General features: G+C 39.5%; 1 protein-coding gene across 6 annotated transcripts in view; it reads left to right on the top strand.

The window, feature by feature from the left end:
- The first annotated feature begins 539 nt into the window (after positions 1 to 539).
- Positions 540 to 24,599, top strand: part of tle3b (TLE family member 3, transcriptional corepressor b) — a 57,220-nt gene continuing 33,160 nt past the window's right edge. For 3 of the 6 annotated variants that reach the window (XM_030126277.1, XM_030126268.1, XM_030126249.1), the window contains exons 1-7: positions 540 to 1,017; positions 2,866 to 3,109; positions 3,647 to 3,747; positions 4,221 to 4,284; positions 8,073 to 8,117; positions 18,197 to 18,259; positions 20,746 to 20,820. In XM_030126277.1, coding sequence (XP_029982137.1) covers positions 3,086 to 3,109; positions 3,647 to 3,747; positions 4,221 to 4,284; positions 8,073 to 8,117; positions 18,197 to 18,259; positions 20,746 to 20,820 — 372 coding nt within the window. In that variant the 5' untranslated portion in view covers positions 540 to 1,017; positions 2,866 to 3,085. Of the gene's footprint in view, positions 1,018 to 2,865; positions 3,110 to 3,646; positions 3,748 to 4,220; positions 4,285 to 8,072; positions 8,118 to 18,196; positions 18,260 to 20,745; positions 20,851 to 24,599 lie in introns of all 6 variants that reach the window. The other 3 variants (XM_030126240.1, XM_030126257.1, XM_030126231.1) reach the window with 1 other exon arrangement.

Below are 24,599 nucleotides of genomic sequence, written 5' to 3'. Positions count from 1 at the left end.
TTTTTTTTTTTTTTTCATTTTATTTTTTATTGTCTTTTTATTTTTATTTTTTATTTTTTATTCTTAATTTTTAAATTTATTTATTTATTTTAGTTTTTTTAGTTTTGTAATTTTTAAATATATATTTAATTTTTTGTATTTTTGTATTTTTTATTGCCTTTGTTTTTGTTTCCTTTTTATTCTTAAAATTATTTTAAATTTTCAAATTTTTCTTGTATTTGTTTAATTTTAAATTTTTTGTAATGTTTACATATATATTTTTTAAATTTTGTTTATTTTATTTTATTTTTTTATCGCCTTTGTTTTGAACAAGTTGTTGAAACGCACTGAATGTCACTTCAAATCCAAAATGGCGAACGCGTGACGTCACATAGCCCCCCCTCCTTCCCCCCCGCCAATCCGGACGCGAGGTTTCTGTGTTCCCCCCACGTGGGGATAGCGCGCTGTGATTGGCCTAACACTGCCGAACACTTTTGGAAGAAGCCTATTGGCTGCGTCGGGGCCCTCGCTCGCTCGGCAGTCGGGTCCGCGTGTCAGTGCTCAGACTGTGTGTGGTACGGAGCGCGCGGAGGAACTGGCGTTTACCCGACAGCAGCAGCGGCAGCAGCTCGTGCTCAGTTCAGTTCGACAACGGGTCCGACATTTTTTACGTTTTTTCCTCGAAAAAAATCATCTTCGGACACAGCGGAGGATTGGTTTTATGGTTTTACGGCTACGGGATCTAATATAAGCTTTGTTTGAAGTTGTCTGCGGTCAGTAGGGGTTTCCAGTGTACGGAGAGGCGTACGGAGAGACGCGGTGATCCGAAGGAGCACCGGGGTTTTTAAAGGACTGAAGGGGCAGAAGAAGAACAACAACAAGAGGAAAAAAGACACGACTGGAGGAAAAAACACACGGAGACGGACATTTTCACTCCTCTGCGGTGGAGACTACAAGTCCGGGATATTAAACGCTGTGTGTGGATACTAATTTTTTACCTGTGCGGAAGAGAGAGAGGAGGAATCAGTGGAGACAAAGGTAAAGAAGGCGACATGAAGAATGAAGCTAACAAGACCTGTGTGTGTGTGTGTGTGTGTGTGTATGTGCGTGCGTGCGTGCGTGTGTGTGTGTGTGTGTGTGTGTGTGTGTGTGTCTTTTATGCTAGCAGACTTTGAAAGCAGCAGCAGCTCCTTGTTTTCTGATCTTTCCGGACCGCCAACAAACCCGCTATGCGTGTTTTTTTTTTCCTTTTCATTTCATTACCTCCGCCAAGGAGGTAATGTTTTTGTCGGCGTTGGTTTGTCTGTATGTCTGTTTGTGTGCAAGATAACTCAAAAAGTTGTAGACGGATTTGGATGAAAATTTCAGGAAATGTTGATAATAGCACAAGGAACTAATGATGAAATTTTGGTGGTGATGGGGGGGTGTGTGGGGGGGTGGGGGGCACTGATCGGCTTTGGCGGAGGTCAGCGCTCTCCGAGCGCTTCTAGTTTCATTTAATTCGTGCATGGGTGTTGCATTTCATCAATAATCATCCAGTAAACAAACATGTACACACCCATGCTCGAAAAAGGAGCAGTATGAAGAAAATCTTATATTTCCTGTCCCCCTTCTAAATAATAATAACCTTCATGTTTAGCCATACACAACTAACTATAAAATCATACTGTATAAAGTCAGACAAACCAAGCTAAATACATCCAAAGATGATATAAAATGCATACAAAACCAAGTGCAAAACTACATGTCCAGAAAGTACAAAACATAAGTAAATATGTATACCTGACGAAATGATGCAAAAACATTATATCAGACCAAAATAAGCCAATAAATATATCACAAGATGCAGTACAAATACAAAGCAAAATGTCTAAACTTATAACTGTTCACATAATCTCATTGGTCTTTCTTTATACACTTTTTTCAGTTGGAATATGTTTTTACAGTCCTTCAGCTCATTACAAAGAGAATTCCAGAGATTAACACCCACCACTGATATATACACATCTGCTTCAAAGTTTTGTGGAAGTGAACTCATTAGATTGACGACACAAACACAAAGTATCATGTTGTTGTTGAGAGTGAGATCAAAAGTGTAATCTTTGGGATTTATTTGATTCCTCAGATCAAACCTTTGCCTTGGCTGCTCTTGTTGTCTTGTTTTTCGTCCACACTAATGCATGTTGACGACGTATTTAGACAGAAAATGGTGAATATCGACACAGATGGCAAGGCAGATTTATCGGTATAGCACAATTCATACACAGGGCAATTCACAGTGTTTTACAAAAATGGAAGAGACAGGTTAAAAACACACAGTTACAATTGAAACATAATAAAACATAAATAATAATCAATTAAAACAAAGCAAAAGGTCAGAGTGCAGATAGAACCCCTTCAGTTGTTCTATGCACAGTTGAACAGAGCTTTTTTCAGCCTCAACTGAAACACTGTCACAGTTCAAGTCTGTCTGACGTCATCAGGAAGACTGTTCCAGAGTTTAGCTGCATAGAACTGAAATGCAGCTTCACCGTGTTTAGTCCTGACTCTGGGAACCAGCAGAAGACAAGTCCATGAAGTTCTCAGACCAGTCCATGAGGTTCTTAGACCAGTCCAAGAGGTTCTCAGGGTCCCAGATGGTTCATATGGGACCAACATGTCACAGATGTACTTTGGTGCTATAGACCATGGACAGACTTATAAACAAGCAGAGCTGTTTTAAAGTCTCAGTTTTAAAGGTGGTCAGTGAGATTAAGAAGCTGCCGTTTGGGTGAGTTCATCAAAGCTCAAATTCTGGCTAATTTGCATCCAAGGTGCTCGGTTTGCTCCCTGTGTATGGAATATGACCGAGCTCCTGAGCTGTGGCCCCATTCTCTGTGTGTGTAGGTCCAAAAGGAAAGGCCGTTGGGGTGATCCGTCCACCGGTCCGGGGTGATCCATCCACCGGTCCAGGGCTCTGAGTGTGGCCTCGTAGCCCACAACAGTGCTTTGTCCGCCGCCATCCTGTGTGTACAGGGGGAGGGGGCGGCGGGGATTTACCGCACCTTCTCTGGGATTACAACTACTGGGGAAACGCATTGAAGTCCCCTTGTGTTGAGAAGTCATCATGTATCCACAAGGCCGGCATCCGGTGAGTATCTGTCCGTGGAACACTGTTGGTGAATGGTCTAAGAGTGGTGCTGCTCATCCATACCTGACTGTTTACAGTTTGCACAGTGCTGCTACAGTAACGGAAAGAACTGTGTTTTCAGCGACAAGGTCACGTAGTGCTCAAATATAAGAAAATAGATCACCTCCTCCTGCTTAAAACGGACTTAATTCATCAGTCAGATTGGTATTTATACTGTGCGTAAAGGTTAATTATTCCTTTTGTGCTGTGCGCAGAAGTCTCTTAGCTGTGTGCGTTAATGTTAGTCTCATCTTCATCTGATATTACATTACTGTCAGGACTTAAAGGATGAAGTGACCTGCTCCTGTCATTGCACATGAGTAAAAGTGACAAGGCTCAGGGGAAACATGAAGACAAACAATCAAGAAAAAAAAAAAACTGAACAGGATGATGGAGAGATGAGGCTGTTACCTGCCCTGTGATGGTGTTATTTGTGTGGGGGTTTTTTTTGGTTTTTTTTTTTTACACCTGTATTGTTTTAACCCTGGCATGTTTCAGGCTCCTCACCAGCCAGGGCAGCCTGGTTTCAAGTTCACTGTGGCAGAGTCCTGCGACAGGATCAAAGATGAGTTTCAGTTCCTGCAGGCCCAGTACCACAGGTATTTGACTTGAAACAGACCTGGCTTCCAGGAAATGGGAAGAGGAAGCTCCTCTGTATGTTTTGTCCCATCTATGTAGTTTAATGCTAGACTATAAAAATATGAATAAGCTCTTGCATTTGATGTTGCAGTATATATGAATCGAAATTGTTTATCATGCATAGTACTGAGTATTGCTTTTGCATATTCAAATCCAGTTTCAGTACTGGTTGTTAATAATTCATTTTCTTCCACCAGATCTCTGTATTGACAAAAAAGATGATTACAATTGCACCAGTGTAATGTTATTTTTGATGCTCATTTGCATTTTTGTACACTCAAAGTGTAAAAAATGGTCCTTTAAACCCAAATTTTAAGCTCCTTGTTCACGTGAAAAAGGAAATCTCTGAAGTTGTACTGATGTTCTGAAGTTCCAACCATGCAACTAAACTGTGTTATTACAATTTATTTTTTGTCTGTGTTTCTCACTAAAGTCTGAAAGTGGAGTACGATAAGCTGGCCAATGAGAAGACAGAGATGCAGCGCCACTACGTCATGGTAAGCTCTATCATCGTAAAGCTGTGGCTGTGATTTAGAGCCATGTCCTCCCTTTAGCCTCAGGTGAACAGTCACAGGTGTTGCAGCTCTGATGTGTTGCACAGCCTCAGTATTGTGTTGACTCGCACATGTGTTTTCATTGAATTAGAGGGAGGGGATTGGGGGCTGAAATTGTTGCAGGGGTCAAATGTCAAACTATTGATTGTAGGGTGTGACGACCCCCCCTTCTGAGGCTCAGGGGTCCTCTTTATTGCCCTCTACCTCCCCACCCTAACACACCCAGAGTGACCCAGTGGGGTTAATGACTAGTCTCCTGACTTTATGGCAAAATCAGACTTTCCTGTATTTTTTTTTTTTTCGTCAGAAGTGGAACATAGGGTAATTAAGTGGTGTGGTTGGGGGTATCAACCGCAAAGATAAGACTACTTACAGGGACTAAGGTTTGTGGGTAAATCAATATCACTACTTTAATATGACCAGTATCAATAGAAAACAAAAAATGGAAAACATCTATCCATCACTTCAAATTAATGTAAAGTATACTTTTTGGTTACTTTTTACTTTTTACAAATCTAGAAATCACAGTTGGATGAAATAATTAAGAGGAATTTGTGGAATGGTAATTATGTATAATAATTTCTTGGTTAAAAATTTAAGCAATTGATAGAAACTGATCAGCAGCAATTGAAAGCTTTTTAGTCAAAAAAGGGGCTGTTTACTGGTGTCTTATACTTTCTGATAATTACTTGAATAACATTACAGTTTAGAAACTATGTAACTGTTGAAATGAGCATCTAAGTCAAAGTAATGAGGAAATGAGGGTGTATTCACACCTACTTCATTTGGTCCGTTTAAAACGGACCAGAGTTCATTTTCCCAGAAAGTCCAGACTTTTTTTAGGTGTGAATACAAACATTCGAACTCCGATTTGAATCAAACAAGCGGACTGAGACCACCTGGTCTGGGTCTGCTTCCAAATGGACTCTGGGCCGGTTCACTTCTGGTGTGAATATAACTGGCCTTGAGCCGATACAAACCAAAGAACCATGCACGTTTTTGTGGTTGACGAGCCAGTGTAGCTGCTGGAAGAAGCACAGTCGCACGGATAGTCAGAGCTAATAGCAGCAGCCATGAGCTGTGGACAGACGTGGAGCAATGAGGAGATTGAATGTCTCATTGACATTTGGTCAGATGCCCATATTAGGAAACTGGCTCTGAGTTCATCACATTCGTGCTTCTATTTACAAATTTTGGTACGCTTGCAAAAAGTGTAATGAGAATGTAATCTGACCCAAACAAAAAAAAAGTCCGCATTCGAGCCGAATCCAATAAGTGGACCAAAGGACTTTGCAGGTGTGAATACACCCTTAGTCTCAAAGTAGTTAACCAACGACTTTTTAAATTTTTGGAGCAATATTGACTTTTTGGGCATTGAATTGAACTTGGGGTCTTTAATTGCACTGGTAACAATGGGCCAGTATCGATATCCAGTGATACCGATCTAGTGATAGCGATACTTTGGAAAACAGTGAACAGGTGTTGGTTAATTGGCCAAACCGCTCATTGAATCTATTTCTAAAGTAAACCACGTCATATCTGCCTTCATCATCTTTGACATTTTGTTGCAGTTGCAGTACGTCTGTTTGATTTTGGTATTAATCAATACTGTGTGACAGGGTTAAATACGCAGCTGTTCTAGCTCTACTTAGAAATGTGGAAAACATGTATTAATATCAGAGCTTCCTGATGATTAAAAAGGTCCACAGTCAGCATCACTATGCAGCAGCTGAACTTTACTACCTTGTTCATACAGAGACATGTTTACCTGACAAGTGATGTAACATAGCTGTGATTCTAAGTTTATTTGGGCACTTTTCCTCTTTTACATAAAAGTACTGCATTTAACCAGACAGTGCACTGCATTTGTTAAATATTATTTTCCTTGTAAGTAATTAGGAGGTGGTGGGAGTTGCTGTTATAAATGAACATTTGATAGGGAGAGTACTCTGCTTTACTTTGGATCAACCACAGATAGTGTTGTTTTCAGTAGTTGTATTAGCTACGCTTTGGTGTAACTTTTGTCCTTTTTGAAGCAGGACACAGAGTTTGTACTCAAAGACGAGCAGTGTCCAGTAGAAGCACAGTAAATAATGACTGGAGCCAACCGCCTGCCATCTGCACATAAAGCATGTCTTATGTCAAGTGATATGGTGATGTTTGGATGTGATGTCACTCAGGTTGGCTCAGGCAGTAAAACAATAGTTACAACAATATAATTTTTGTCATACAGTATATCTATGTAGTTGGTTAAATACAATAAAATCTCTGTGTTTCCTCTTTTTGACAAGATGTGATTGGCCGTTTGACCCATAAAGACCCAAACATCCACCGCTGACCAAAAGCATCTACTGATCTATAATGTTTAATACGTGTTCATCCACTAATCCTATCATTACATGTAAATAATTGGTGTAAAATGTAGTTTGTCATCTTTTCATGGTAATCAGATATGACCTATTTGGATGTTCAGAGGTTCCATAATCAATGTGGAAACACTGTCATCTACTACAACACTGATTCACCAGTAAAACCAATGGAGTTTGATAAATGCAAAGGTTTCTTCATTTCTCTCTGATTTTGTGATCAATAACCTTTGAATTTATTCTGAGCTTTTATGAATATCAACATGACCAGTAAATTGAACATAGGAAAATACCTGATTCTCGATGCAAAATGCAGAGAATAATATTATAATGGCAATAAATCACTCGAGAGAGGGGGAAAAAAAATCATTTGGAAGTTATGGCAAAAGTAGTTGTCCTTATGGGTTAAAACTACAATAAATCATCTGTAGCCTCAGTTTTTAGTCAAGAGCACAAATCAACCCTTAAACATGTAATGACTTGACATTTATTGTAATAACTTTCAATTGACATAAACATTTGTTTCACTGTCATATTGCCTAGTTGTATTTTTCTCTGAAGTGTCTCTAATTAAAACTGAATACAGAAATCTAAAGTAAGTTGAAATCAAGGCTCAGTTTTGGTGGTGAAAACTGAAGAAACCAGATATTTTTTTATTTTAAATTATTCCTGAATGTAATAAGATAAAGGTAACATAAAAGATGCAACAAGGTGGAAACAACATGAACTATGCAACAAGATGAAAACTGTGCAAAAGATGCACCAATGTGAAACAAAATGACATTTATGTAGAACTTGCAAAAAACACATAAGGATGCATAATTTTTTACATAATTTTCACCTTGTTGAATTTTGTTACAAGACGAAAATGACTTAAAATATATGGCAACACGTAACAGAACAAGAACACTAATTAATATTATTTTGTAATGCAGTTTTGACTTCATTTTGTTTAATGTTATCAGAGCTCTCAGTGTATTAAATTAAAATAAAGAAAATCAATGCAAGCTGTGTTCATCGTCAAGACGAAAACAATGTAAAAGATGGTTAGTTCTGGTTTCTATTCTTTAATATTTGAACTTGATGAACACTTCAGAAATCTAAAGGAACAACATTCACAGCAATACAATGATGAAGTCGGCAATAGCAAACACACAACAGTAAAAGTGAAACAACAAAACATGGAAACGTTGTTTTATTTGACAGACTAGCCAAACCCTGAAGAGAGAAACAGGTTTTATAGATCAGCCTATTTGAAATTGTCCTTGTTCATCTGTGTTTGATTCATTGTTGATATGCAGTAACACAAGCGTTTGCGTCGCCTAGTTCCTGTTTTTAATAGTTTCCTTTTTCTCTGTGTTGCAGTACTATGAGATGTCCTATGGGCTCAACATCGAGATGCACAAACAGGTATGTAGCCATATCAGGGATGGTTTGTGTAAAGCCAAAACACTGCTGTTTTTCACCCCAGTGATTGAGTAATACAAACACACACAGATACACACATTCAGACAAACACACACATACCTGACCTTAGCTTCTGCCCTCATCCTAAAACGCCTTCAGGAGGCGTCCACATACTGGCTTCCTGTAGTGAAAATGCTGACAGGCTAAACAAGACGAAGGGCACGCTGCCTGATGGGAACGGTTTGATAAGATTAAAGTGAAGTATTTGGCAGACAGGCTGAGAGGATGTGTTTTTGTATAGCTTGTCCTTCTGAATGTATGTGTGTGTGTATAGTGGTGTGTATGTGTGTCTCCCCAGTGCCAGGCCAGCTAAAAGCTCATTAGTTCAGCTGCCACCTCGCGCTGGGCAGCAGGCTGCAGTAGAAAGACTAGCATGGATGAAAACTGCAAAAATATCTGTAGCTGCATCCACACCACCCAAGGAGCTGTAAGAGTAGACTGTAGGCATGGAGGAAACCAGGACGCCCGAAACATTAAAACATCTCAGCCAGGCTCTGTATGCCTTTATCGGTTGATCTTTAGTCTGTTTGTTTTCTGTTGTTGATTATTTGCTTTCAATAATAATCTTTGTCCTTAATTTAGTACATGGTGTTAGGGTAACCTTAACATCTGGAGATCAAAAATCAATTCCAAAAAAGTTCCAACCATTTTTTATTTATCATTTGGATCTAGGAAATAATTGAAAGACGTACTGGTTCACTGTGTTGTATATCAAAATAAAGTGAAAGCTCTTAAGGGAGTCTGAGTTTCACACGGTTTGTGCCACTTCGGCTTCTGGCCAACTGTTCTGTTGGTTTTCACCTTTAAACTGAGCAGAGACAGCAGAAAATTAAGACCTGTATGTAAATTTTTGAGTTTTTTGTTGCCAATATGCACCAACTGGTTTAAAGTAGAGGTGGGCAATACTGCAAAAAATGATAAATATTTTTGTACCAGTCAGTATGGATTATCATGATAAATGTCAAATCAGTACTTGTGTTTAATTGGAAAAAATAATTTCTGTTTCTTAGACACAGTTGATGATACCAGATGATTATTTTAAATTAATCATAAAACAGCAGCAAGAAAGATGCTATGAAAAATTCACAATGACGGCAATGTGTAAGACCTTATTAGATGCCTAGGGCTATTATATGTAGTCTGGTGCTTATTTAGTTAATTTTCTGTATGTTGAATTAATGTTGTGAGTGCAATCTGAGTTATTTAACAAAATTAAAATGACACGAAAGAGTAGCGCTGCACAATATATCGTTTGAGCAAAGCGATATATGTGTGCGCAGTAGTCACATCGCAGGTCCTGTGATGTAGGAGGCAAATGTACTCGACCTGTCCTCATCTGATTTCAACCCAGGTACCTGACACGCACTGGGTGCAGGTATCCACCAGTCACAGTTGTTCTTAATCAGTTTGCTGAAGCAGACCACACCCCTGCACATGGAGTGAGTCGCTGGACACAACATTGAAAAAAAAAAGAGCAACGAACAGGAGAAAATCACTGAAAACAAAGACTTGCTGCCAAAAAGAAAAGCAACGTCAGTTATCTGGAATTATTTCGACTATAAGAAGGATGAAACTGAAACACGTGTTCTGTGTCGACAGTGCCTTCCACCTGTCGCCACAATGAGACGTAATACAACTAATTTGTTTGACCATTTGCATCGACACCACACGGCTATTATATCCTCCTGAGTATTTTTTCATTTCGCAATATATATCGCAGAGTTACAAAAAAATTGCAATGCCAGTTCTTTCCAATATCGTGCAACCCTACAAAAGAGTACAAATGAAGAAAATCTTTATGGCCTATCAAATATTTCACAAATCTTGCGTCAGAATTGTCAAACTATTCTGATAACATATTTTTACAACAATAACAATAAAACATTTAAACATTACGTAGGCCGTTAAACAAAGAGAATGTTAAAAAAAAAAGGGAAAATGTCATGATCTGATGATAACAATGGATAGCATTGTTAAATTTCATTAAAAAAAAAAACTATTACAGTTTCAGAATGTAGGTCACATGTTTTTTTTGTTATGTGGTTATAGACCCACAGTAGACTCCACAGTCTCTCTGTAACATCCACCTGTAAACAAGATGTAAACCAAAGCTGGCTTTCTAAAGATCCAACCTGAGGCCATTAAGTCAGTCGTGTAAAGCCCATCTTTTTTGTGCTAATGGACATCAGCATAATCTTTAATTCAATGGACTTAAAATGGTTGAAAAGATTAATGCGATCTCAAGATGCCCCTCTTTTATCTCTGTGCACTTACATTTACATTTTCTCTGATTGTGTCTTGCCTTCTGTTTCTCCTCTTCAATTCCTCCTTTTCCTCCTCCTCCTCCCCCATGCCCTTATGTCTTTTCATTGCTTTCCCCTCCCTCCGTCTGCCCCGCTGCTCCAGCGATGTGCTGTGAATGATGGCCCTCGTGTCATTAAGCTGTGTGATATGATGTATGAGAGTGGGTGTCTGTCAGAGAAGCAGAGAGCGGTGGGGCGGGGGCTCCGTGGCCCTCAGATCGAGAAGGTTAATGGCATCAGTGGGAGGGGAGCACGGTTGGAACAGCAGCACATTGCACAATTCATCAAGCATAGTCATTTTGTGGTGGCACGTGGTGTGTGTGTGTGTGTGTATATATATGTGTGTTTTGATGTTGTGTGTGCTAACAAGGTGTGTGCCCCCACCTTTGTGTTCTTTAGTGTTGTCTATCAGGCACTTACCACCAGTGTGTGGTTTTTGAGCAGGTTGTGGAGGGAGGCAGTGGACAAAAGGAGGAGGGGGGAGGGGGCATAGAGGCAGGAAAGGAGCGAGAGGCTTCAGGCTTAATTTGTTAATCGACTGGTCCTCTCCTGTGCATCTCCTTTGTTTATCAATAAGCCTGTTGGAGTCTACAGCATGCTCTGAATAATGCATGAATCCTGAACAAGTGTTTGTGATGACATCAGTGAGAAATAAACAGACCGCCCTTAGCATCCCTCTTATTGGTAGATGGCGAGGGAGGGTGGAGGCTAGATTCACATTACTCCACTTGTGCTGGAAGATTTATTGCAGCACAAGAAGCGACGCGATAAACTCACTTTATGTTGTTATCTCTACAAAGCTGGATTGAAAAGCAGAGGAATGAGCACAAACACACACATATGTGTATAAATAAATACTCTTTCCCTACACTCTACCACATGTGCACACACCAGCTTCAATCAGACGGATGCACAGCTTCCACTAGGTCGCTGATGAACTGAATGGTTACTAGCAGAGGGATCTGTGTGACTGCTGGGGAGTAATTTGTTTTGACAGTGTCTCTTATGATGGCAAAGAGTGCAGGGTGGAGGTAATCACCCTCGCTTGCTGTCAATAAGTGATTTTAATTAGCGCAGCTCATTAGGCTGCCTCAGCAGCGTGCCCTGCTGACTTTGTGGTGTGGGTGTGGTGGGGGCTGCTTTGTTTTTCATTACCTCTGCTCTCTGTTGTGCTCCCTGTTTATCTCTTGTACTCTTGCCTTCATTTTGATTTCATTTCTCTGGTAAATTGAAAGCAAAATGAACATGGTGGGGGAAAAAATTAATGAGGATTAAAGATCAATTCCTTTGTGGAGGTGTTTACATGTACTCGAGCATCTCAGTTGTGATCATTTTTTTGAAGTCTCTCCTGATTTTATAAACCTGAATAACCCCTTATCCTGTTTTAAGAAACTGGATTATGCTGGCGTCAGTAGTGTGAAATATATCTGGCTGCTTTTGCATGTATGCATTTTGATCCTGTGTTTGACTGCTGACCTCAACTGAATGATAAAACACAAACAATGGTGTTAAGAAATTTGTCCCACTTTAGCGCCACTAAGAATAGTTTTGATTAAGACATTGGTCCATCTGTTTTTTCCGTAATTAGATAATGAGGTTGTCTTCATACCTTATGTCGTTAAATGTGAATTGTAGGCCTATTTCCACCAACTGAATCAGCACAACTGTCCTCGACTCACCACAGCTCTTTTTTTGAAGGCCCCCCCGGCGGTGGGGGGGGGTGTAATACCTGGGACATCCGGGTACCATTGGACATTATTTCTGTTATCCCCTCCACCATGGTTCAAGTGAGTTAAAGCAATACTAAACATAACCTCAGATTGGCTAATCCAGAACCGTTGCTGCATCAGTGTCTGTCATCATGTTGCAATGATGATGAATTCTCTGGAAATATAATCAAGTCAGCTCTATCTTGATAAATCAACCACAGATTTGAAGTCTAAATGACTATACTATTGCCTGAAAAATATCTTAATATAACAATTTATTTCAGAAACTACAACTTCCACTTTTATGTTGCATCTTCCTCCATTATTGCCTTAGATGTTAATGTTGCATCACTATGACGACAGTGAGATGGTACCAAAACTGAACCACATCAAGATAAGGCAAGTTGAGCACAAACTGGCATTATTACCCCTTAGGCAGTGGAGCACATGAATTAACCAAAATGATTACACAATGCCCATTTCAACAGAAATGCTACAGTTCTCAACACACTCTGGAACCTTTTTTTTTTTTTGGGTTGGGAACGTGACCGCTCCTTGATTCGACCAAACCATCAGATTGACTAAGAACTTGCATAGTAGAAACATTGAGTTAGAGAATGAATGAAAGCAGATCCTGACCAGTGTTTCTCCCACAGAAATATGTACCAGTTGAGAACAATGGACCTTTTTCCCGTATTTACTTTTCGCTCCTGCCTTCAATGGTCAGAGTGTTCTCTTATGGTTTGTAATGATGCATTTGGTTCATGTCTATTTTGCTCTGTGTGAAAAGAAACCAAATCAAGGACACTGGTTTCTCTACATGTGTAGTAGCACTCCTCATGTCATGGTTGATGGCACTAAAGAACCATGTAGCCAAACATAAAAACCAAAGTCATTCTGATCTAGTAAATTTTTTTGATAGCATGCCTAGCCACAGTCAAATAAGTTTAAGGTTAGGCTAACAGTTACAGGAATGTCAGATTAAATTCTGTTGTAAACATCAATCGCACATTGGAGTCAGTATCCAGGACACTTGTATGCACAGACATGAATAACCAGATTTCTGTGTATCATGAATATGATCAGAACCAGGATAATCCTCTTAACAGAGATACGTCTTCGCATGTAACACAATCTGTCGCATACTTCCATTTCCTCACTTGTTGAATGACTGAATGAAACAGGAAAAGTGTCTTTTAAAAGGAGAGTCATGCCCATTTCCTGGATGGGGGAAAGACGGTGAAGGAGCAGCAGAGGGAGGGTGAAGGCGAGCCTGTGCAAATGAATAATTTATACAGGATTCCTGGAATTGTTTGCCAAGGTGATGATGGCCGACCTGTCTCTAAGCCAAAACAAACTGACTACAAGAACACACACTCTCCCTGGAGAGGTTGACGAGGTTACTAGAGGCTGTAAGACATGCTTTATTTTGATAACCAGGCTAGAACAGCGTTATACAATTACAGTGTGTGTGTGTGAACTCAGCCAGCTGATGACAGTTTTGTGTGTCAGTGCTGATGTGGTAAAATGAAAGGCTTTTTTGTGTACATACATACAGACTACATAATTCAAAGCAGGAACTATAAAGGGATTGCCCACTTGATGACAACAGAATTAAATGTAATCTCCGTATGTTCTGCTGCAGAAAAGGATGTCACTTCAGTTTTGTGAATACGACCTCAAAATAGACTGACATGCAGATGTAAAATATTCTTCATGCATTTGTAATGAACAAGATACCCCTAAGTGCCTCTTTCTCCCTCTGGTCTGGCTGAGAAGATAATTCTCATACAGCCAGCCCCCCCATCATATGCCACTTGTTTTCCTCGCCAATTGAATCCTCGTCAGAGACTCTGCTCTCCACTTGGGGGCTAATGCCTGGAGCGACAAACAGCCAAATGGCTTTCAACGCACCATTGACAGAGGGATGCAATGGAAAGAGAGGCTCTCCAAGCTCTGGTGCTACTAGACAACCCTGAGTACCTGTAATTGTGGAGCTGCAGTGAAAAGCTTTTGCCGGCTCAAAGGCTTCTGTTTTCAGTGGCTTTAAGTGACAATAAACTCTTTCCACTGCCTGTCTGCTGCTAAAAGCGCTGTGGAAAATAGTGGCTCCGAAGTAAAGTAGAAGTCATTTAAGAGGTTTGCAACTCATTGGATGTCATGTGAAATCTGTATTTCCCTCTTCAGAAAAGTAAATAAGGCATAGTCCTGTTTACAATCTGCTCATTTACTTGCTCGGTCTCATTCAAATCACTTAATCTAAAAGGGAACATCCAGAATTGGATGTTAGCTGGCCAGTCAGTTTGGTTTTTGTATCAATGTACTTTAACCCATGAAGACCCACAACAGTTTTTAGTGGTGACATTCCATTGTATCTATATTTAAGCATAACCAACCATATATATATATATATATATATATATATATATATATATATATATACACTACACTACACTACAAACAAAAAGTTAAGGATATTTATTTTTTTTTTGGTAATTTTTGCCATTTGTAAATAACCCATGTCTGGTCATTAAAAAATGTTTCAGTTCAATTCACACATAAAGTAAAAAGCGCTGTGCAAGAATCCCAACTAAAAAAAAATAGCCCAAAAATTAAAAATATCATTAATTTTTGTATACTTTTTGTATATAATGTGTGTGAATAATAATGTATGTATATATGTGTGCGTGTGTGTATATCTATCTATCTATATCTATCTATCTATCTATCTATCTATCTATCTATCTATCTATCTATCTATCTATCTATCTATCTATCTATCTATCTATCTATCTATATCTATATATATATATATATATATATATATATAGAGAGAGAGAGAGAGAGAGAGAGAGAGAGAGACAGAGAGAGAGAGATATGTGTGCGTGTGTATGTATGCATATATATATAGAGAGAGAGAGAGAGATGGTTTTTTTCTATTTAAATCATCTATTTTCCTAAATTTAATTCATAGATCATGTAGATGTTCATAAAAACTTATCATTTAAAGGTTATCAACACAGAAAACTGCAAAGTTTGTTTTATTTTTCATCAAAATGTATAAATAAGTGAACATAAAGGGGCGGCCATGGTCAGGAGGTAGGGCGGGTCGTCCAATAACCGAAGGGTTGATGGTTTGAATCCCATTCTGTCCTAGTCTGTCCATTGTGTCCTTGGGCAAGACACTTCACCCTCCTTGCCTCCAGTGCCACTCACACTGGTGTATGAATGTGTATGAATGTTTGGTGGTGGTGGGAGGGGCCGTACGTGTGAATTGTCAGCCACTCTTCTGTCAGTCTGCCCCAGGGCAGCTGTGGACACAGGTGTAGTTTACCACCACCAGAGGGAGAATGTAAGAGCCAATGAATAATGGGTCAATAATATAAAGCACTTTGAGTGGCCAAAAAAACCACAATAGAAATCTAATCCATTATTATTATTATTATTATTATTATTATTATTATTATTATTATTATTATTATTATTATTATAAACCCAGTGTGTCCATCCACTGTCATTGATCCAACTCCATGGGTTTTACTGGTGAATAGGTGTTGTAGAAGATGAGTGTTAGTTCACTACGGAGCCTCTGAACGTCCAAATCTGATGACCATGAAGAAAAGACAAACTGCACTTTACACCAATTATTTACATGGATTGATAGGATTAGTGGATCAACAGGTATTAAACATTTTAGATCAGTAGATGCTTTTGGGTCTTTAAAGGTTAAATTAGTTTTATAAGTACATGAACATGACTACTTTTTGGATTTTAGAAGCATAACATCACATTTGTTTTACATTTTCTTCTTATTGAAGGTTTCGTATTCTACAAGGTCATTTCATTGTACACCTTGCACCAATCAACACAATACGTCTAAAACACAAAGCTGTGTTTCCTTTTGTGTTTAATTATTCATCATGGTGTTATTTATTTCTTGAAAGCATTTTTTTTTTTTAATTTTGCTTTTATTTTTGATTAAATTATGTTTTCACTGCTAGTTGTTGCCTTTGTTATAATTACTCTGGAAAGGACAAGATGTAGCTGATAAACCAATTGTGTGGTTTCACAGCATTTTTCTCAGTTTCTTGTGAGTCATATTTGCCATTAACGTTCTCCTAAAAAGAAGTAATAAGCAGAAGTGATGGCATCAGTACTGCAATAACAAGAAAAACAAACTAGAAGCAGGGGAAGTCTGCTCCATTGTTTTATTTCCGAGCTCCAAATCAATCTGTTAAGGGGGGGGTAGAAGGAAACCGAGTTTGGGAACATTTAACCTTAAAAAAAATCCTAAAGGCAATTCTATGCAGTCTCAGTTCCTCAAAAACACCTGACAGATGCTCCAGTCAGAAAGCTGCGTTTTATCACATCACCCTAAACTACAAAACACCGAGTGCACCTGAGAGCTGTTTTGGCTTCAAATGATGGCTTTGTAGTAGTGGTTTTCTCTGAACAAATGGATGCCTGTCTTTATGAATCAGTTTGTGGCAAGGGTTTTGTGATGTTGTGGAGTGTATCAGCATATCGCTGTTTCCTACAAGCCTCATGTTTCTCCCCTTGCAGCCATTTCCAGAGAAGTGGTGTGATACTGAAACACTCTAATCCTACTGTGTGTCATTGTATCCAGCCCCCGCTAATGATGATGGTTTATGAGTCTCTACAGAGCCTCCCTCCCTCTCTGTCAGCCTTCCCAGTGCAGCCCCCCCTTCCCTCCCCTCCACCCCACTCCCAGTTATCCCTCATTAATTTCCCGTGCCGATCAGATCGACAGGCCGAAAATTCAATTTAATGACCTGCCTCTGTGCTGCGCCTAATATGATTTTACAGGCTGTTCTGGTCAGGGCCCCAGCCCAATTTACATAACGATCAGCTATGCCAGATAGCGTTGCCCCAGCAACAGAAAAGGGGAAAGATGAGAGAGAGAGAGAGAGAGAGGAAGAGGAGGAAGGAGGGAGGGGTGTGAAGTATTAGGAGGCTGCCTACGGTCAGACGGAGGGTGGCGAGACGATTCCTGACAGGCAGCAAAGGTCCACCCCCTCCTCTTCCTCACTTCCTCTTCTTCCTCCCCTTGCAAAATGAAAAGAGCGAGGCACAAGGCAAAAGGCGAGTAGCACCTCCTGTCCTCCTTTTCCCACTTCTCCTCCCCCTGCCCACCACCTTTCACAGTCAAATAAGTTTAAGGGGAAAATGAGTGGAATGCAAGGGTGTATAAAATGGCGGGAAGGATCTCTTCGCCCCCACACACACCTGCAGACCCCCACCCCTAATCTCTCAGAATCAATTAGTTCACCTCCCTCGGTTCAGTCAAACCACATTACCTTAGTGTCAAATCAGAGGGTTTTACTTCACCATTCATCACCCCTCCACATCTCCTTTATTCTCCTTTCTACTTTTGTGTTCCTGTCCTCTTCCTCCCCCTCCTGCTCCTCTTCCTCATCTGTGGAAAGTGCAGATTTTAAAAAAGGAAATGGGTTTGGGCAGAATGTCTTGGGACATTGGAGTGCGGTAGGCAGGCAGCCCAGCGTATCCATTTGTCCAAATGTAGTGCTGTAAGTGCTCTACGTCGGTCTGGCCCTGCAGTATCGTCTTACTCTTGCAGCTAATATTCTGTGGTCGATACCAAAGATGCCTCTGATAGATGGGGCTGCAGAGTTAACCTGTCTGCTTCAGGGTGCCCCACCCCCCTCTCTGGGCCATAATTATGAAGTATGGACCTCATTAGGGTCCCTCCAGCTAGATGGTATTAGCATATTTCAGCCTCTTAATGAAATAAGGGCTGAGTCTAATGGAGGCAGAAGAGAGAGGGAAGTAAATTTGTTTTAAGGCGATCCCAATTTAGTTAAGAAATGGTCTGTCCAGATGGATCCTGCAAAGATGTGTGTGTGTGTGTGTGTGTGCATGCATGCAAAGACACACCACACTGTTTCATAGGTAGTGGAGTCTCTTTAGTGTTTCTTTTTTACATGCAGTATACTCAGATTGTCTAAGGTGTTCTTTCTTTCTCTTGCAGACTGAGATAGCCAAACGCCTCAATGCAATTCTTGCTCAGATCATGCCATTCTTGTCTCAAGAGGTAAGTAGCAGATGGCAGTGTCTTCAAATGTTATTTTATTTTTGGCATCATGTACAGGAAATTGTCAGGGTTACTATTGCGTGGGGCAAACCAGACAAAGGGATGCCCTGACAATTTTCTTATTCAGTCTCATAAGCAGTAATTAGTCCTAAAAAGTGGTGGAAGCTGGTTATTTACTCCAGTTAAAGTATCAATGCAGTCAGCTTGAACAAAATCAATTTTGTAATTGAGGGCACCAGATAAATATAAGATGACTTCCCACATAATTAATGGAAGAAGAAAGATACAAGGTTGTCCATGTTTTCTCTAATCTGAGAAGAACCTTTGTTAAAGTGAAACCACACAAGAAGTTTAGAGGGTAAACATCACTCTGGTAGAATCAAAATACTTTATTAATCCCAGAGGGAAATTATTGCGCGTTACAATTGCTCCATATAATAAAAAGTAGCAAGAAAGAAATTATCAATACTATGACCACTACTACTACTCCTACTACTACTACTACTACTACAAAAAAAAAAAAAAAAAAAATAATAATAATATATATATATATATATATATATATATATATATATACACACACACACACACACACAACACTCTGACACCAGCAGCAATTTGTATAATATGTACTAGACAATATATTACCAATATGATAATTAAAAAAAATAAAAATTAAATAAATAAATAAATAAATATATACATAAACAGTGTGCAAAAATATTGAAACTGTTAATGAGTCCAATTGCACATGGCTTATTATAAGACAAAATGGTTGGAAACCATTGGTTAATAATGGGTTGTGTTTAAAAGCACATTACACAGGGTTCCCGCGGGGTCTTAAAAAAAGTCTTAAAAGTCTTGAATTTGCAAATTTGCATTTAATACCTTAAATGGTATTAAATTTGATATGGTAGGTTATGTTGCCATAAACTTGTTGGCTGTATTGTCTTTAAAGCTGTGGGAGACTTTCATCTCCAATTTTTCATCAGATCTGTAAAACCCCAGTCATAGCCTGAGTATCACAGAGGCAGGAGGTAACTCAGGCATCTTTGGAATTTTGTTGCGACGAGCATTGTGGGAAGCGGCAGCTCACGCCGCCGCCTGGCAGCAGCAGCACAACCATATGATATGTGGATGAAACATCGTTTTTGTTGCAGCTGCCGCTGCCAGGCGGAGCTCCGCTTGCTCTGCTTCCCTCCAGCTGCTTCAGTCGTTTCCGCATTGTGTTTGTTTCATCCATGTAATATCATATGGATGCATTGCTGCTGCCAGGTGGCGGCGCGAGCCTCCGCTTCCCACAATGCACATCGTGACAAAATTCCAAAGATGCCCAAGTTACCTTCTGCCTCTGTTTGTAAACAAATGGTTTGTTTCTGATGGATGGCACTAAAAAATTGTTCACTGTGACGGAAGAGATTCAGGTGAGCCATCACAGAAAGACTAACAGATTCATGATACTGAGGATATGACTAAGGTTTGACAGATTTGATGAAAAATTGGTGACAAAAGTCTTCTGCACCTTTAAATGTATCCAAGCTGCCACAAAATAATGTTAGTTTACTCAGTTCCGCCTATTCCAACTGTTTCAAATTATTTAACCAGCTAACTTTGCAGCCCCTGGTGAGAAATGACTTGGAACGATGGGAATCAAGGTGTTGGAGTAAATAAATACATTTTCCTAAATTCTATGAATCATGAATTTTTGCCAGTATGGCCATGAAATAGGCTGTGAAATGGACATTAAATTTTGTTCTAAGTAGTCTTAAAAAGGTCTTTTTAATTTATCTTGTAGAAACCTGTGGGAGCTCTGATTACATTATCCACTGTGTCAAATCTTCATCTTCTTCATGTCAAAAATTGTGAATTGTGGTGTAAGAAGTACAGAACAGAAGAAGAGAGGGATGGAGGGGCAGAAAATGAACACCCAAGTACAGATGATTACATTCACCACATGGCCTAGATTTACTATGAAATGAACAAAGGGATTAGCAGATAAATGTAACAGTTGTGAAATGGAAAAAAATAAATAAATAAAATAGCAGTTATCAAGAACTTTATACTTTATTAATCCCAGAGGAAATTGTTGTTAAAAGGCTTTCTGGAAAACTGTAAACATTCAGGACACCAGAAACAAAGCATAGCTACTAAAACAACCAGCATTACTAGTAATCATACTTGAGGAAAGTATTTCTTGGTACTTGCACTGTTGATTAAACAAGTTCTTAAAGGCAACAAAATCCCATAGCACTGTAATACTGGTAACACGCAGAAGGCTATGATTTGTTTGACTGTTGTATTGTGTACTTTGGGTTTCACTAGTGACTTTAATATGTTATGGGGTTCTTTTTTCCTTGGCTGAATGCCCTCCTGTTTACTTACTTGGTAAACCATCAGCGCACACAGAACTGTGTGCCATTTTTAGTCTTTTTGTTAATGTTTCTCCCTCCACTGGGAGTCTAATCTTTGTGTTCATGTTTCTGTAGCATCAACAGCAGGTGGCCCAGGCTGTTGAACGGGCAAAGCAGGTGACAATGACTGAGCTGAATGCTATCATCGGGGTACGTGGACTTCCCAATCTGCCTCTCACTGTGTGTATACCCCCTTTTCTTCCTTCATTTGACCTGAGGCCAGGGGCAAACCTGCGCACACAGAGGACAACTGGCACTCCAACACAGACATATAAGCTATTCAAGCATGCTACATTACACTTACAGGTTTATGTCACCTTTGTACGCTTCAGCTGAAGTGTTACATTTTGAGCACTGCCTGGGAAAGGGCAATAGATTCAGGGGGAAAATAGCAGGGAAAAGGGAGTAAGAGTGGCCCTGTGCACTAATCTGCAGCCATTTTCCTCCTCCTGTGTGTGGCCTTTGTAAATATACAGACTGCATACAAACCAGTTGTGCCTCGTCCTCTTCACTTGTGCAGGATTGCCCCCGTCTCCAAAGGTTCATAATGTATTTTATTTGAGTTCATAATGTTTGCAATGTGCAGTCAATCTGATGTAATATCTCAAATTGTTGGTTAACCCATGAGCTGGCAGTGCGCAGGGTTGCAGCTGAGTCAAACAGTGTCTGACGTACAGTAAGGCAAAGCGCGCTGAGATCAGATCACAGCATTTCTCACATTTCACTTTGGCTGCACTTTAATTAGATAAAAGGCTCCAGCCAAGAGGCTTGCCCCTACCTCTGACCTGATAGCAGAGGATTAGAGTGGTCAGGTTAGGACAAGCACTGAGAGTGAACAAACACTGAGGGCAGAGCAGATATTTAGCTGTCGTGGAAAAGGGATTTGTGGCTGCAACAGTGTTATTTCTCAGCAGGCTTTTGGGCTCTTGGAAAAACTTTTCAAGTTATAAACACTAATTAAATAAAAAATATTTCTGTGTGTTTGATTTAATTGAGAACATCTGCAGTGAGCCAAACTTTAACACTGCACTTCAAAACAAAAAAGTCTGTAATTGACCTTTTGTTGCCACAACCGTACATCCACAGTCTGATTTAAGTACACTCAGGCCAAATTAAGTTTTCGGTGATTTAGTCTCCATCTGCTTTTATTTAAAAACTCAAAGACTAGCTGGTTTTATTAGCCAGATGGACCCATATGGATAGCTGACCCTTTTGATTCACCCTTTGTAACAGAGGTTAGGCAGCGGTTAGCTCGTCCCTGTGGTGGGAGGTCAAGTCTAATGAGAGGCAGATATCAAAATTCGATTAAGGTAAATGAGCCAGGAGCACCCCCCACCCCCCACCCCCACCCCCAGTTTTCAAAGTAATTACTTCCTTTTTTCAACCAGCTCAGACTGTCCACAACAGGAGTGACCCTGCCATCATTAAGGGTGGGCAGGGCTTGAACACCAGACACACACGAAAACAGACTTTAATTATTTGGGCGAGGATGTGGCAGGTGATCAATCTTCATGTCCCAGCAGTCAGAGAAGAGCTGTGGTGTCCTGTCATTAAACACAATGTGATGTTCAGGAACAATCAGACGCTGCGTTTTCTGTAGCAGTTAGAGTGGGTTTGAGTTGAGTTTATGGACTGTGTGACGCATTAATTCCATGTTAAGTTTTACTATAGAACACTGTAGGGCTGTGATAGAACTATCATGCAACCAGATTGTGATTTGTTATGTGTCAATGACTGAAAGGCAGATCGGTTTGGACATGGGACGTTTTGCAGATGAGTATCAGCAGAACTTGACACTGATTGTGTCTAATAGCAAACATTACTAACCTTGATGGAAAATAGTAACTGAAAAAAGAAATTACATGTACCTAGATTTAAAAAAAAAAAAAAAAAAAAAAAGATGTTTTATGCAACAATTTGTAGCAGCTTTTTGTAGAGATAGAGTGGAGAGAGTTCTTGTCTGAGTTATATCAGCTTTTGCAAACTCAGTAGAGCTCTAATATCTAGGGCTGCAACCAATGGTAATTTTAATAATTGATTAATCTGTAGATTATTTTAATAACTATTTGATTCATTGGATAAACACAAAAGACTTAATTCTCAAAGATCGGTATTTAACCTAAAGCAGTATAGGCTGCAGACAAGTCATGACTGATTGCATCCTCACAATGGCTTTGGGTATAGTTAGCGAGCACTAACCCGCTACCTAGACTTGTTATGGCTAGAGACTAGCAGGCTATAGTCTTCAACCAGCTCCGGTTATAGGCTATCAAACTAGTGTTGTTTGTATTAGTTCCAGTCAATAATAGGTAACGTTAGTCTGGTGGTCTGATAAACGTATGAAAATGTTATAATTACAATGATAGTATCTAACTAGCGAGCAGGCTAAAGTAATCGCGACGTGTAGGCTATCTTAAGCTAGGTTATGATTGTGGTCCTGGTGGCCACGGGAGCCCCATTTGCCCATTTCCAATTTTGGCCATTTTCTTCTCTCCTTATTCAAGTTTTGTTATGTAAACGGCACACTACATTTCAGGTAAATGGGGCTGCTGTGGTCACCAGGAACATAATATAAACCTAGCTTTAAAAATCTGGCCCGGCATCACTACTGATATCTATAACAGGCTTTGGACAATGACGTTTGATATGACAGCTCTAACAGCTCATCTGAAGAATGCAGCGCGTAAATATCTATACAAAAGTAGTTGTATGGTAAAACTTTGCCAAGACTCTATACTGTGTTTTGGTTTTATTTACAGATGTGAGATGCACACTGAGGAACAGGGTGGAATGCATTCACTGCACCAGTGTTAATTTTGTTGACAAATAATTTTCGTCATAGTCTTCATCAACGACATTTTTTCTGACAAAAACGAGATGATAACTAAATAAAATGTAATTCACAAGAGCAAAAAGACTGACTAAATGTAGTGACACTTTCGTCAGCGAATAACAACTAGACGAATAGGTTGGCCAGAGACGAGATCCAGTCAGAAGAAAGAGGGAGATAGAGGAGTTGAAACAACATCCACTCGATAGGAGGAACAGGCGGGATACCCAAATGGAAGGTGGAGGAGGCTTTACAAGTTGAGAAGAGGTCCAATCAGAACTGAGCTTTGGAAGGCGCTTACGTTTATTTTGATCCAACCGCTAGCAGAGTATGTTGAGTGGACACTGAAGCTGCACATGGGAACTGAAAGATGTTGTCACTTGGGAGAAAGAGAAGAGCAGATATATGGGAACATTTTGCTTGCGATATTAAGGCCAACCAAACGAATTGTAAACTATGTTATTACCACTATTATTCAGTGGTATTTACTGCTGTTGTTGTCAAGGCTTAGAAATGTGTTTTCAATTCTATGCCATTTTTATTGATACCAAGTTCAAATACCTGGTGGATTTGTGACATCCTTTGAAATGTTTTTGACAGTCTTAGCCATTGAAGTAGTTTCAGGTGAGCTCTATTTATAGTTAAATTGGTTTATTATATACCAGTGGCACTGCTGTTTTTACAATCTTCAGTTTCATGGAAAATGCCATGTGCAGTTTGTTATGATTAATGCACATCTTAGCCAGGGAAAGTAGGACTCTACTTCTCATTGTTTTTCTATTGTAATTGAGATGCCCTTTAATGAGACCTTTGGCAAATTAAGATACATTTGTGTTTGAAAGAACAGCAGTGAAATGTGTGTATACTGCACATTCGAACCTTAATGACATTCCATAATACTTAGAAGTTTCATTTAATCTGAGTCAAAATTATAACCTCAGATACCCTTTATATCATTACATAACAAATGTTTAATGATATTAAGTCTGAACTAGACTAAAACTAAAATAGTTTACATGACTAAATTATGACTAAAACTAAATATTTTCATCTAAAGATTATGACTAAAACAAAATAAAAAATTGTCAAAATTAACACT

This window comes from Sphaeramia orbicularis, chromosome 3 (genome assembly GCF_902148855.1).
Source record: "Sphaeramia orbicularis chromosome 3, fSphaOr1.1, whole genome shotgun sequence".
Taxonomy (NCBI): domain Eukaryota; kingdom Metazoa; phylum Chordata; class Actinopteri; order Kurtiformes; family Apogonidae; genus Sphaeramia; species Sphaeramia orbicularis.
Note: the sequence above shows the minus strand (reverse complement) of the source record. Positions and strands in the feature narration are given on the sequence as shown.